The 14,838-nt window shown below is 33.8% G+C and overlaps 2 protein-coding genes across 2 annotated transcripts in view; one reads left to right on the top strand and one right to left on the bottom strand.

Annotated features, from left to right (window-relative positions):
- Positions 1–24: 24 nt before the first annotated feature.
- Positions 25–5,641, top strand: LOC106175715 (large ribosomal subunit protein uL3m). Its single transcript, XM_013557838.2, has 9 exons — positions 25–160; positions 1,068–1,298; positions 1,666–1,756; positions 2,070–2,207; positions 2,650–2,749; positions 3,304–3,364; positions 3,730–3,835; positions 4,172–4,249; positions 4,595–5,641. The coding sequence occupies exons 1-9, from the start codon at positions 66–68 to the stop codon at positions 4,886–4,888; spliced, it is 1,194 nt and encodes a 397-aa protein (XP_013413292.2). The 5' UTR covers positions 25–65; the 3' UTR covers positions 4,889–5,641.
- Positions 4,549–14,838, bottom strand: part of LOC106177984 (uncharacterized) — a 35,137-nt gene continuing 24,847 nt past the window's right edge. The window contains exons 13-24 of the mRNA XM_087011604.1: positions 13,097–13,280; positions 12,696–12,759; positions 11,471–11,546; positions 10,978–11,073; positions 10,263–10,406; positions 9,599–9,742; positions 9,186–9,334; positions 8,730–8,832; positions 7,833–8,388; positions 7,478–7,588; positions 7,127–7,233; positions 4,549–6,754 (exon numbers count right to left, since the gene is read on the bottom strand). Coding sequence (XP_086867730.1) covers positions 6,599–6,754; positions 7,127–7,233; positions 7,478–7,588; positions 7,833–8,388; positions 8,730–8,832; positions 9,186–9,334; positions 9,599–9,742; positions 10,263–10,406; positions 10,978–11,073; positions 11,471–11,546; positions 12,696–12,759; positions 13,097–13,280 — 1,890 coding nt within the window. The 3' untranslated portion in view covers positions 4,549–6,598. The remainder of the gene's footprint in view (positions 6,755–7,126; positions 7,234–7,477; positions 7,589–7,832; positions 8,389–8,729; positions 8,833–9,185; positions 9,335–9,598; positions 9,743–10,262; positions 10,407–10,977; positions 11,074–11,470; positions 11,547–12,695; positions 12,760–13,096; positions 13,281–14,838) is intronic.

Here is a 14,838-nt window from a genome sequence, read left to right as displayed (position 1 = left end):
TTGAAGACTGATATATTTTAGACATAAATTGATTTTTTAATGATGTAAGCGACTAGTCGACAAGCATGGCGAGCAGGTCGCTGTGCTCAGCCGGTGTGCTTGCAAAATGCTTCAGTATTTCTCAAACCAGATGTATTCTAGACACAAAACCCTTTGTCAGGTAAGCTTTTTAAACCATGATATTGCATGTAACGCATTATCGTATTATACATTTTTTTAAAATTTAATTCAAAGTGATATAACATTCATATATTGCCTCCTTCAGGCTTCAATTTCAATTCCAAATCATATACTGTAATCAGAGATGATATTTGTCCGATTTTCGGCGGATGTCCCACTTTTTGGGAGCCAGAAATAACATTGACAAAAAGCCTCTGTTTTTGAATACTCTGCATGGAAAAATATCTCAATTTTCCCAGCCCTTACCCCATTGGTATAATCTTTTGATGCACTAGCTCTCCACCACGAGGACAATTTTGACAACTGACAGGCCTAGTCACAAGCTAAAATTTCAAAACTGTTGAATCAACATTTGATATATTAGTATCAGAACATTGTCACATGGAAACTTAGTAATAAAAATTAAATTTACAGGGGCGTAACCAGGCATACACACGGATGCACTGTGGGTACAATTTTTTGAGCCAACCATGATATTATTCTCCATTAATTCAGTGTATTTTTCAAGGAATATAATCGTACCTGGGAATTTTCAAAATCTGTGCGTACAATTTTTAAAGGTCCGGTTATGCCCCTGATTTAATCAAATCTATTGAGTAATAACCAGGGGGTTTCCACAGGATTTGGGGTACAGGAAGTCCAAAATATGAATCGGCAATTTGGTCATTGATTTACAGAGTCCAACCCAAGTAAAGCCAACCAACCAACCCAAAGATTTTGTAAGCCGTCCAGCTGTCTTTATAAATATAAATATAAATATAAATATATGCCATCTTTTAAGGCTAATAATGGTCGTCCAAATGATGGCTGGACTGCTTCCCAGGGAAAGTCTGGTTAACAACCATGTTTCATTGAAATTAATTATCATTGCTCAATGTTTGATACAGGGTCCTAGTTCCAACACATTACCAACAGCAGCGTGGTGTCAGAAAGCGTCCACCAGAACCTTTTGCCAGGAAGCGCAGGGCCAGGATACAGGACAGTGGACTGACCCCAGCCAATGAGAGCTTCCTCCAGGAGGTCATAGCAAATGAGGCGAGGAGCAAGGTGGAAGAGTTGGCCAAAATGAATTGTCCTCTTAAAGATGGTCCATGGGCAAGGGGGGAATGGAGGAAGGGGTAATTGTAAAATGAAAATTATGTTTATTTGTGAAAGATTTTGTCTTGATCATTATTAGTTTAGACTAATGATGACCACATGAAGAGAAGTAGGACATTTTCAGGTATTGTGAGAGCACTTATTTATGTTGATGTCAAATGGCTGTATTTACTCCATTATTAATAATAAATGTTTTGTTGTTTTCACTCTTGAATCGAGGTATACCAGTTGAAATGTATATTGTAATGTAAATGCATCCTTATGAAAGATAAGCATATGTCATCATTGTATTTTGATATAAATTGCTAAGTCACAGCCTTTGGAAACTGTGGAAGAACTAGTATAGATCATCATCATCATCATTATGATTATTGTTATTAACTTCAGTACAAAACGTACTGGAGTTGTAGGTGTGAAGATAGGCTGTGTTCCTCACTGGACTACTAAAGGAAAGAAAATGTATCTGACCATGCTACAGGTATCAGATTGAAACTAAATATCAGTGTTTTATAATTAACAAATTGTAAGTGTGTTTGTTTTATAATTTATAATAATAGTTGTATTTTTTTGTCCTTTAAGGCTATATTGCATCATATTTCTCAGTCAGATGCTTGTTGTGTTTGATTTTAGCTATTGAATGAGATTGATATATTGACTTTTTTTGAAAGTTTATTTACACCTGTATGCCAGTGGTCTGATTTGCCAAAAATGAAAAATTATAATCTGTAATTGGCTAGATAAAGTTGAGGACTTGCAACTGAATCTATGTACTATTTCCTTATGGCATTTAGGTGTTGGATAATCATGTAGTGGAATACTTAACTCCAGACGAATTTGCTCAGACGCGATTTGTCCAAGAATTTCATCCTAAAATGAAGGGAAAGCTTGGGGCTGTCTTTGTAGGAAGTATGGGCATAGATCCAAGACGGGTAAGCATGAGACACTTCACTTTTTTTTGGTAGAATTGTATTGGTAAGCAACAGTTTTGTCTCAAAATTCAGTTTTGTTGGCCAGTGATCTCATTTACAACAACTGTTACAGTAAAAACATTTTTTTATAAAAATTTGGATTTTATAGTTTTATTATTTTATAATTTGTAAAGCTACTTGAGCTACTGACAATATACATTATATATAAAAATTGATATATTTTACCTACATTTTTTATCATAAGTTCTACATAAATGATATTAGGTAAATAGTGTTCTGCACCTATTTCAACCTTCACTTACATGGGTGTGCTTTATTTCAATATAAAAAAATAAGTATTCTCTTGTGGAAAAAGAAAATGGAACCTATAGATTTAATTTTCCTAATTATTTTACTGATAGATTGGCTGTTCTTACAGTATTTTGATCATGTCTTGTTTCAGTTAAGTCCTCTTGAACTCTCTCTTTTTGAGAAACATGGGGTTCCCCCAAAAAGGAAGGTATTTAAATTTGTAGTGACTCCCAATGCTGCAATTCGGCCAGGTAGGTTTGTGGTTGCAGTTTACAAGTAAACAACATGTGGGAAACAGGATTTGGCTGAGATATTGCTTAAATGTTTTTTAAAGATTAAGATAAAGATACACTTAGCCCTATTTGTTTCATAATTTGTATAGCCACGTGACCTACTGATATTTACATTATATATATATATATATATATATTGGTACATTTTACCTACATTTTTTATCATAAATTCTACATAAATGATAATAGCTAAATGGTGTTCTGCACCTATTTCAGTCTTCACTTAAATGGTTTTGCTTTATTTCAGTAAAAATAATAACTTAAAGGTATTCTCTTGTAGAAAAAGAAAATTGAACCTATGGATTCCTTTGAATAATCAGAAAATAGATGGTTAAAGATAGCATTAAGAAAGTGTTAGGAATTCAGTGACAGCAAAGTAATAGGCGTTAAAATGTGTTTGTGCCTCCCCCATCCCTAGCCGAAAAGGAAACAAACGAAAAAAAAAAAAAAAAACAATGGTTTTCAGAAGCAAATATTTTCAGCATATGTTTTATCCTTAATTTGTCTTCAAGGTACTCCACTATTTGCGTCACATTTCCGTGTTGGAGATTATGTAGACCTCCAGGCTAAGACGTGAGTTTTTGGTGACGGTATTGCATTTTTCAAAGTCTGCCTCATTCCTGTGTGTAATAAATTCTCTAAACTGCAGTTTTTTATGAAGAACTAACAATTGTTGCTCTGACAGTTATGAAACTCTTCTGATATGCAGTAATTGAGAGTCTTTTTTTTCCCACAAATTGAGTTTAAATTGTTTGATTTGGACTTCTGATTTATTAATTGTTATGCTAACTTTTATCCCTGTTGATGCAGATGGATTTTGAAATGATTTAGAAAGTACCAAAAAAATCTACATACTGTTATCATGAGTCAATTTTAAAAAGTTATGACACATTCAGGTTTGTTAGGTTATCGTTTAAGCCTAGTAATTTCTATTTCAGAATAGACTATGGGTTTCAGGGCGTAATAAAAAAACACGGTTTCAAGGGAGGAAGAGGCCACGGCACAACTCGCTGGTTCAGAAGAGTGGGCTCTATAGCTCCTGGGGTAAGCCCTATAAAATAATGGGGACTCACTACACACACACTTTTTTTTTTTTTTTTTTTTTCATTTTCAAAATAACATTTGGTGATAGTGATTTACTAAATTTAGGAGGAGATATGCATTTATTAATTGAGGTACAGGTAGACAGAATTCTTTTGTGCTGCTTTAATTGATTAATTTACTCATAATTGTAAACAAAGAGAAAACAAAACTATTTGTGAGTAAATGTAGCAATTTCTTGCAAAGCTATCATGATAACAACCAATGAACAAGTTTGCCTTTCAGTTTTATTATCTATAGTTTTAAATTTCTGTTTTAAGTTTTTAAGTTTCCTTTCAGAGAAGAGACGTAATCCCAAAAGGGCAAAAGATGCCTGGATACATGGGCAATAAATGGAGAACACTAAAAGGAACAAGGGTAAACCAAACATATTCTCATAATTTTAGATTTTTGTTTTATTTTGTATATTTATTTTTTAATTATTTACTCTTCAAGATGAATTGTCAAATTTGACTTTTACAAAAGCATTTATTTAATTCCATTTATACCTGCTGATAACTGAGGGTGAAGTTAATAAATCCTGTCATTGAAAATTATTTAAAAATATTATTGCAATGTAAAGACACACAGAGTCAAATGTTACCTTAACGTTTGCATATACTTTAACAAAAGTGTGGGTAAATGATTTTATTTGAGTCTGTTGATAAACAATCCGATTATTAAAACACTTTTTATTCATTTGCCTTATTCATTGTCTTTCAGATTTACAAAATTGATACAAAGTATAACGTCATATATGTCAAAGCTTCCACAATTCCTGGGCCTCTACACGCCTATGTTCGTATTATGGACAGCATGTTGCCTAATCGTGTCAGAGAAAGGGAGTTGGACCCGCCACCAATACCAACATTTTATCCACAGGACTCTCCTGAGCCTATACCGGAGGAGATATATCATCCAGACTTGTTCAGATTTGACATGGAATCTATATTGTTTCCACCAGATGACCCTGCCTTGGAGAAGAAGAAGAAATCCAAGACAGCCCAGAAGAAATGAGAATGATAAATTTTCCAATTTTTTTAAGTGTGGAAATGGTCAGAGTTACTGACACCCAATAGAATAGCAACTGCTGAGGTAGTTAGAGGGATTGACACAGAAGTGAGAGAGAAGGTGATATAAGAATTAGGATTGACGGCACTGGAGTGTAAACCCTGTTGAAAGGAACGCTTAGGACCTGTGCCAGGATTGCCTGTCGAGGAAAGAGATATGTGCTGTAACGTTAAAAGTGTTCGGAACAAACGGATTACTATGGGGTAGAAATGCAATTAGAGTACTTTTACCCTTATAATGTCTGAATCAATCTAGTTAGAAAGCGGACAAGTTACCTCAGCAAAAAACAACGGCATGTGGATTGAATGGATCAAAAACTGTTACAAAAAAGAACATGGAGGCGAGGGAAAGTCAAATGAGTGATTTTAACCAGTGGAAGCAAAGCACAGAAAAATCTACCAGTGTATCTTGCACATTTCAATTGAAAGGTAACTGTATCCAGCAGACTGATATGCAATTAATTCATTCATTTTTATTTCCTTCGACAAAATTTTGTCATTTTCATGCAAAGGAGAAGAATACTGCAATTTTTTACAATTATTTTATTTCGTGATCTTTTTTGTGTTCCCTGACTAGATAATATTAACTTTCAAGTTTTTAGAAAATCCTCGACACTGAAGTAATGATAAAATTGCTTGCAGATCTTAAAATAACCACAGAATATGGCACAGTTGGATAATAAAGCCACATATGAAATAATCAAGACTTTAAAATCATGCAGAAATGAGGTATAAAATATAATGGTAAAAGGTGATTTTGATTTATGACATGAAATGCTCCCATTTTGCACACATATTTCTTTTTTAATATTGTCCAACTTGAACTGCACCCTTTTCCTTCATTCATTCAGATATTGGTGCACCTTCTAGTACACTTTTTTGTGGAATGACCCAAACGTCATGGTCTTAAGCCCCCTTTACACTGGATGGCGTCCTTTGTGCATCCCATAGTATTTGAGGGTACAAAAATACTTTATGTCCCAACAACTGGCAGATCACTGAGCATTCATTCTGAAACCAAAGCGATGCTTGTGCCTTCTTTCTAAGACCACAGTGATGCCAGTTTCATGGTCGCACAAAGGATGCAGTAAGGACGGCGTCCGTGTAAATGGGGTTTAAGGGAGTGTTCAGATAAACCCATCATGCTAGCTGAATAAATGGGAGATTCCGCCATACTGCAATCATTGTAATCTGCTAAAATGTCTGATACACCACCATGGGCAGGGGCTAATCCAGAGTAATTTTTTGACAGTCTTCCAATTTATCTATGTTGATCCGTCCTCCATTTTTGACCGTCTTCCGAAATACCCGTCAATGTAAACTTGAAAATCTGACCGTCTTCCGGAAGACCCAGAAGACGCCCTAAATCCGCCCCTGATGGGTTGCAAGGGGGTAATTTTAATTAAAAGGTGAGTACTCAGTTGATGTGATGTCTACTGTACATCATTTGTTAATTCATGTTCCTTGGTTAGCACTGGGGTTGATAGGGGGTTATTAACTTAAGTTATTGGCGAGTACTCAGTTGATGTGATGTCTACTGTACGTCATTTGTTAATTCATGTTCCTTGGTTAGCACTGGGGTTGATAGGAGGTAATTAACTAAAGTTATAGGCAAGTACTCAGTTGATGTGATGTCTATTGTACGTCATTTGTTAATTCATGTTCCTTGGTTAGCACTGTCATTGGAGGAGGTGTGGGGAGAGGGGGGTCTGACTGGAACTGAGGGGTAGTGGTACAAGTCTAAATGGAGTGATCCCTTGTTCTGTTCCATATATTCATACACGCTGTCCTCTACCTTCTTGTAACTGGACATCTGAAACAAGATGAACACATGATTTATATTCTGAGGGAACCTAATTGCACTACTCTGAAATTCAGAGAACTGAAGTTGAACCTTTTTACATTATCTTAAACTATTTTATCTGTCACAGTTTTAGGACTACTACCAGCAGAAATTAAAATAGACTACAAAATTTCGGGCTGTTTGAACTCTTTATTTTGGTGATTTTTTCCCTGTAGATTTGTTTTAAGTTAATATTCATTTTTACATAGATATTACCTTCAAGTTGGTTTAAAATTGACAGAAATTGATTTGATGAATGTGTAGAAATGCTAAAGCAAAGTATTAAACTTGGGTTTAGAAAAAAGAAAAAAAGATGGACTGGTGAAAAAGATAGAAACCCACCTTGGTATTCAGCACAGAGACCACATTGAGTAGTCGTACCAGCTTGCCATGGTTGGCAGGGACATAGAAGTATCTTTTCCCTTTGAACAAACCATCTGTGTCTCCCACTGAAAAGTGTTTGAAAAATGAAATTTACCATTGTATGAACAGAGACTTTTTTTGTCCTAAATTTAAGGTGACATTTTCATTTTATAATGACAGTAAAAGTAAAATAAGGAAAAAAACTTCAATTTTTAAAGAATAATTAATAATAAATGATAATGAAGTCGTAACCATAATATAGAACGGCCATGAAGATATGTGTGTGAACTTTCATCTCCAATCTAGTTTGATTGGTGCGTAATCCATTACCTGCTTCATCCAATCGTATACCAGCATACAATTTCTGATCTGCATACTCGCGGTCAACATGGCCAATGAACTTCACTATACCACTGTGAAGAATTTCTTTTGGTGCAGTTCCTGTTGAAAAAAAAATCTTATCAAAATCTGTTTGCTCAAATTACACTTTATTAAAGGTAGTAGCACACTTTAAAAGACAACAGTGTTGAAGACACAAAATTTCTATGATTAAGTATATGTCATGACAGAGATCACAAAACTAAAACATTATAAATAATTCCTCGAATAAGCTTATTTTATAAATAAGTATAGTACTATGAGAGAGGAACTAAAATATTGTGAAAAACTAAAAATTTCTTGTTACCTTTGGATTTTAACTTCTTAGCTGCTCCAAGCCTGACTAGAACCCTGTCACCAGTGTTCACAAATTTTGACACCAAACTGTCTTTCTCATACACGGACATCCTGGCAAATGCTGCCTTTATTGCCTCTCTCTCCATCTTAAGTTCCTGCTTTGTAGGGGGTACTGCCTTGGACTTGCAGTGTGAAGGAGAGAGTGATGGTTTTCGGGGATTATATCCCTCTGAAGACGAAGCTGTACTAGTACTGTTACTACTGCTAGTCCAATTATCAGCAAAATCCACTGATCCTTTTCTGCCATTATTTGTGAATAATGTCGAATTATTAGAATGAAAGTTTGAATGGATTGTTGGTTTTACTACAGCAGTTTTAGGCCTGACTGGATGTGCTGGCAATGTATTACTCATTTTACCATCAGTTGATTCTGTATCAACCAATAAACGCTTCAAAAATAGGCCATTCTGTTTTTGATTGAGTTTTGCACTGGCTTGTCTTGTCGTGGTATCACTTGAGCTTGCTGAGAAGGGAGGTCTTCTGACATCTAATTGTACTCTTGAATTCTGAAAAATACATTAAAAATAGTAATGGAATGAGAAATTCTATCAGAATTTGAAGCCATCACTTATATTTCGTGCATGGCAGCTATTAATTTTGCACAGTCAATTGATATAATGCAAGATTTTATGATTAAAAAAAAAATTATGACATCCTAGTTTCACCACAACATAAAGCTTGAAAAGCAGAAACACTATATATCACAGCCAGGGAAAACAAGCAAATGCAATCTCAGGATCTGTTTCTAAGTTTGCATCATCTGCCAAGTGAATCAGACAGAGTCAGAAGAGCTGAGGTAAAATTTGGCCAATGGAATATTTTCATAACAGTTTGTGCTGACACTTGCCTGTTTCCCACTAGAGGGAGCCGAGTTGGTTCTTCTGTTAGCAGACAGCGTGCCGTCCCATTGTACTGTCTGTGCCCAGGGCTCTACACTGGGGCTTGGAGATCTGGGGGTGAAAACCACTGTCATAGATTATAAACAAATCTACACTGCAAATCCTTGCAATTTTTAAACATTAGGATTTTTGTGTTGGATTAGAATGAGACATATGAAACATTCAGGAGAAAATCTTTCAGAGAGCATCCATCTGCACAAATTGGTGGTACTTTTGATGTCTGATTTTTAAAAATTTTCGATTAAAGAATTGAAACTGTATATATTAATTTTTTTCCCTTTTTTTTTGGGGGGGGGCTTAAATACAGTTTGAAAAAAACAAAGAAAACTATACATTATTCAAAAAAGATTTGCCGGTGGGACTGAATATTGGCCAGTAAAAAATATATGGAGAAAATAGCATACCGTATACTCTCTGAGGCATCTTGGAGGGTCTTGAGCACAGGCGTCCCCTGGGGATAAGTTGCCAGCTGGAGCAGACTTGCCTTGTCAAGCAATTCTTGGATTTTAGGAGAAATCTGACAACCTGTGCCATGCAGTTCCTGAAGCATGTTCTACGAAATGGAAATAGAAACGTCAGCCATTTTTGAGACAGAAATAAAAGATTGATGAACTTAGGTTATTTTGTAAGTTAGTAATTTAAAAGGAAACCTGTATGCATTTGGCATGGCCAATTTTTTAAAAATTAAAATAAGTTATTAATTAGTTCAAACTTAATTGAACAGTAGAAAGAAAACTTGTGAAGAACTAGTGAAAGGGAGTAAAAACTTCTGTGGCCAAGTAACTTATTAGAACCTATGGTTCTTCGATATTCCCACCTTAGCAAACTCCAGTGCCTGGGTCAACTGTATCACCAGGGAGTCTTTCCCTACAATCAGTTGTTTCAAGGAGAGGGTCTCGCACCTGGCCACATGAAGCTCTTCCTGGATTTTGTTCATCTCTGAAACTTCTTTTTCTAAAGCCTGAATAATATTAAAACAACACCCAGTCAGCTTCAAATATATGCTTTAAAACATCATAATGTTCCATACTAATCCCAATTAAGCTTTATTATCATTTGTATTGGCAAAATTGGAATAATAATGTAACAATACATGCAATGCATTGTAAAAGTGAATTAAAATTTGTAGCTTTTTAAAATTCATAATATATGAATTCTCAAATTTCACATTAGTACTTTTAAAATTAAGAACAAGGGCTTAATTGACTCAGCCAGCCATTTTCAAGTAAACTCCATTTTACCACAGTGTGTCTCTATTGTGTGCTTTGATTTTTCAAGCTTCAAATATTTTATACAATTTTCCTGGAAATTTTTTCTTTATTATTCAGAAAATTAAAATTTCAAGATATTAATTTCTAATTTTTATCAATTAAAAGTTGTTTATTTGAAACTTCCAGGAAATAATAATTCTTGCTGTAGGGGGCTGAAGACGGTATTAAGTTATTTGCACCCTGCATTAGTCTAGAAATCCTGAGCCCCACCTTAGCCTTTTCACCATACTCCCGACTGCTCTTCCTGGCCTGCTGCAGAAGAAATTCTTTTTCTCTCAGTTCTTTCTGAAAATTCACAGCTGCTGCTTCAGCCTCTTCTATTTTCTCTTTTAAGTGAGGAATGCCCTCTATATCCTGAAATATACAGATAAGTTTTTTAGAAATAAAAACATGTTCAATTCAAATTTGTATTTTTAGTCATCATTCGTTGAACATTAGGTGCATATTAATTGAAATTGGGCTTAGTGTAATTGTACAAAATTTGCTTGATAAAAATAAATATAAGATTATGTGCATTCTGAACAGACGTAAACTTTAAGGTAATCTTGGGAATTGCTGTACAGTATTTGTAAAAGTAATAATATTACATTCAGTTAGGCTTATAATGAACCATTAAGATAAAAGACAGTCATGAGGAAGCTAATATGAATGAAACATCCTAAAGGGCATTTTAAATATTTATCAACTGCTAGCATACAAACAAAAATGTAGACAGTAAACACACTGCCATCCTATGTGAGATTGATTATACCATTAAAGTGTTAGATACAGTTAAACTCATTATGTTCATGTATTTTCATGTATTGTTTTAATCTTTTGTTAAAAAGCATGACATATTGTACACAACCAATGCAATTTTAAAAAGTCTGTGGCATCTGACAACTCTAAGCATATGATGCCTTAAGTTAAACATGCAGTTACTCACCTGCTCCAGTTTTTCATTTCTCCTCAGTTCCTCCCTCACCTGTTGTTTCAGGTCTGATGCCTTCTCTTCCAAATCTTCTATCTGAGTATGTGCAACCTGTTCAATAGATATCATTTTTTTAATACTGTCTTATGCCCACTCTTTTTTTCTTTATCCCAATCCCTTGTACGAGTACAACATTTTTTTTTTCTCATAGCAGAAGGCTGATATTCATATTCTGCCTTGTAGCTTTTTATGGCCAGGAATAATTTTCAGTTTCCTGTGAAATCTTACAATTTTGGGAAAATATTTTGTATGAGGACATTGTGTTAGAAGTGACTGCATGAAGTTAAATATAATTATTAAAAAAATCATTCAAATTATTAAATAAATAAGAGAGCCTAAAAGTTGACAAACGGTTGCATAACCATTAAAATTTTGTCTTGCCTTGTTCTGGCTTGTACAGAAATTCTTCATATATTAAATGTTTTTTGTTATTAGATGAATAACTTACGGACAGTTTTTTCCCTGTATCTTCCAGACACTGGCGGGTTTCCTTTAGCTCTGACTCTTTGTCTCGGTTTTGCTTTCTGCAAGAAAAAAAATCAAGTAATATTTTAACTCCTTCTAATAGGATTAAAAATTTATAAATGTTCAATTCTGCCATGGCTCAGTGGGAATAAATACAACACATTTTTTGTAGTTACTGAAATAATAAAATATTATTTAATTTATAAGACTTGGAGACTATTTTTGTATTTCAAAATAACCTTAGATCTATAATATTTTATTGTTACTCCTTTTTGTAACATTAACTGTATTAAATTCTAAAAAGTATTGATTAAAATTTGAAAATCTAAAAGTAAATCTAAGCTGCACTTGATGCCTTCATTCTTTGCAGAAAGCCAATAACTTTTGTTAATCACAGAAATGAAAATATTATTTTTAGAACCAATTAAGGTGCAGGAAATAAAAGGAACATGTTTGAATTCCTTTGTACTCTCAGACTGGAGTGATTTTTGGTCTTGTCACTAGATCTAATCAATGAGGAATATTCAACATCATCGTACTCCCTACAGAGTTTCTTTAGTTCTTTTTCCTATATGAGTTTGATAAAAGACCTTCTACTAGAAAAACCAACCGTTCCTACTTCTATTCAGTTTCAGTGTGCTTAGCCCATTGAATGAATTCAATCAAGATTCTGAGAAACATGCATCAGTAGTGGTATTTTTTATAAGTTGATCTTCAGTGTGGAGAAGGGCATTGACGGAAAAAGCACTGCATAGTATTATTGCAATATTTTGCAAAGAATAACACCTTGTAGAGTAAAAATCCTCCACATACTTCATACAGCAGAGTGGTTTTATTCTCAGATTTAAGAGAATAAGCCATTATCAAATGCATTATAAGGGAGTAATGAAAACAATGCAAATAAAACAAGATTTTGAGTACATGAAATCTCATGAGATTAAGCAGCTCAGCAGGTTCAAGCTGTGTGCTGTAATGCAATCAATATTTCCTCCAGATCCTATATTTTCTGGAAGTATTGATTTCTTGAATCAGGTGAAATTTCCATTAAGATTTGTTGAATACAAACTTTACTGACAGATTTTCAGAATAAAAACAATGAATATAATGTTCACCCTCGACACTATAATTATTTATTATGAAGACCTTTAGCTTGAGGAACTTTAGTTCACAAAGATGTGATATCAAAATTTAATATAAAAAATTCTTACTGGTAGGATTCCAGTGTTCTTTTCAATTGTTCTACTGTGATTTCAGCTCTTTCCAAATCCAAAGCTGTAAATAAAAATGGGTTATGATTAAGTGGCATACATGAAGTTTTTTGTTTGAAAACAACAGACAAAACAAAGATATTGTAGTGTTAGAGACATTAACGTGTTGAAAGATCATTAAAAGAATTGTTTCTCTTTGAATTCAACTCATTTAATGATTATGTATCTGAAGCATCTCACCATCATTAAAAATATTATATAATACCATTTAGTTTAAATCATTTGAATCTTTATTTTCTTTTCTTAATTTAAACAACAAGAAATACAACACATCTTCAGTACCCAGAGTAACATGACAGTTCTTTACCCAGTGAAAAAATATTTTCATTCTTTGCTCACACCTTTTTGGTCCAGAACCTTAACCCTATCAGCCATAAAAGTGACTTCTTTCTGTAAACCCTCAATGTGTTCTGCTTTCTTCTTGTTTTCTGTTCGTAATTTCTCCAATAGTCCTTGTGTCTTCTGCAGCTCCAGACATGCAGCCTCGTATTTCACTTGCAGGTTACTGTGTCGAGTTTCCAAGGCCTGGAAAGAATGGAACAATTACAATAAATACTGTGAGATGTTCTACTATTTGATAAATGTTATTGCATTATATAAAGTTATCATATTGAATAATGCTATTATACTGTACATTTTGTAGAAACAAAATAATCTTATTGGATACGAAATCTATTCTTCCGTATTAATGTTAATACATGCATGTGATATGATATGATAATATGTATGTTATAGGAGGTGCATATGACACAAAAATATAATAATTATGAAATATGCAATATGACAATATACAAAATGTTGAAATATAGGCTAATCTTTTACACAATATAATAAGATGTTACAGTTATGCACTGATTTTGGGAGTGTTAATACAGCATTCTAAACTTATAAGGATTTATTTTTTTTATTATTTCTAAAAATGTGACAATATTAAATAGAATTAAATTAAAAACAAAAAGCAAGCACTGGCCCTAGAAATATCCTTCCTTTACATTAATATTAATTTTGAACAGTTTTGCATAAGATAAGCTCACTGTTAAACAAGAATAATATTAAACCATTCAAAGAATACCACAGGATTTCTGGTGTTTGAAGTTACCTAATTTTAATTCAGATACAATGCAGAAGGCACTTTTGCTCCTTCAAAGCCATTGAAGTGAGTTTTCATTAAACACACAGTAGTACATGTGATTCCATCAGATATCACATTCCGTTACATTAGAAAATCACCTTTCCCACAAGGAAAAGTAGGGCTTTTTTTTTTTTTTAATACAAAATGCAGTCGACAGTACCTTCATGTATAAGATGGATACCACCCAAGTCACAATAAGATCCAATATATATTCAGTCTCATGTTTACTTTGTTACACTGATTTTATGGTAAGAGATTTAAAAAAAATATTTCATGGCATGTCTGCAACCAATTACTGTAAAAGAAAAATGATCATAAAAACCTAGGAGGTAACATATAAAGGTAACCATGAACCTAAACCTTTTAAGTAAAATATTATTGCTAGAAGAATTTTTACTGAACCTGCTTTTTTTTAATTCATGAGAATTATCTGGCAGTGCTTGCATATAAAAAGTGGCTTCATAAGTAATTTGATTATACATGTATTACATAAATGTACATGCAGAAACCCACATACACACATTTAAATCACATATTCATGTATCAGGTGTAATTTTTTTCCGTAACATCTCATGCATTATCTCTCTTTCTCTCTCTCTCTCTCTCTCTTAAACATACCTTTTTATAGTTTAAATATTCAGCTTGTGCCATTGTTACCAAATGTTGTTCAATGTAACTTCACCAGAACACAATCCAGGAGTAAAATAAACCACATAAAAAATCCATCAACAGCCCTGTGCTTCTGTTGGTTAGACATTTAAAGTAAGCACTAAGTGATGCTAAGTTATAAGTTTGCCTGCAAGTTTGCTCGTCAAGTCATTCCAGTAATCTTGTTATTACTGCAGCATAATCTGGAGTGTTGCTGCATGTTATCTGTATTGATTAAATCAACGCAGTAGCTCACTGACTCAAAGAGCAAAGAGAAGTGTTGGTTATCCAGTGGAGTGGCCT

This window comes from Lingula anatina, chromosome 4 (assembly GCF_051362555.1).
Source record: "Lingula anatina isolate TDL-2025a chromosome 4, LinAna3.0, whole genome shotgun sequence".
In the NCBI taxonomy this organism is placed as follows: domain Eukaryota; kingdom Metazoa; phylum Brachiopoda; class Lingulata; order Lingulida; family Lingulidae; genus Lingula; species Lingula anatina.
The sequence above is the reverse complement of the archived record's forward strand: the minus strand, read 5'-3'. Positions and strand labels throughout refer to the sequence as shown.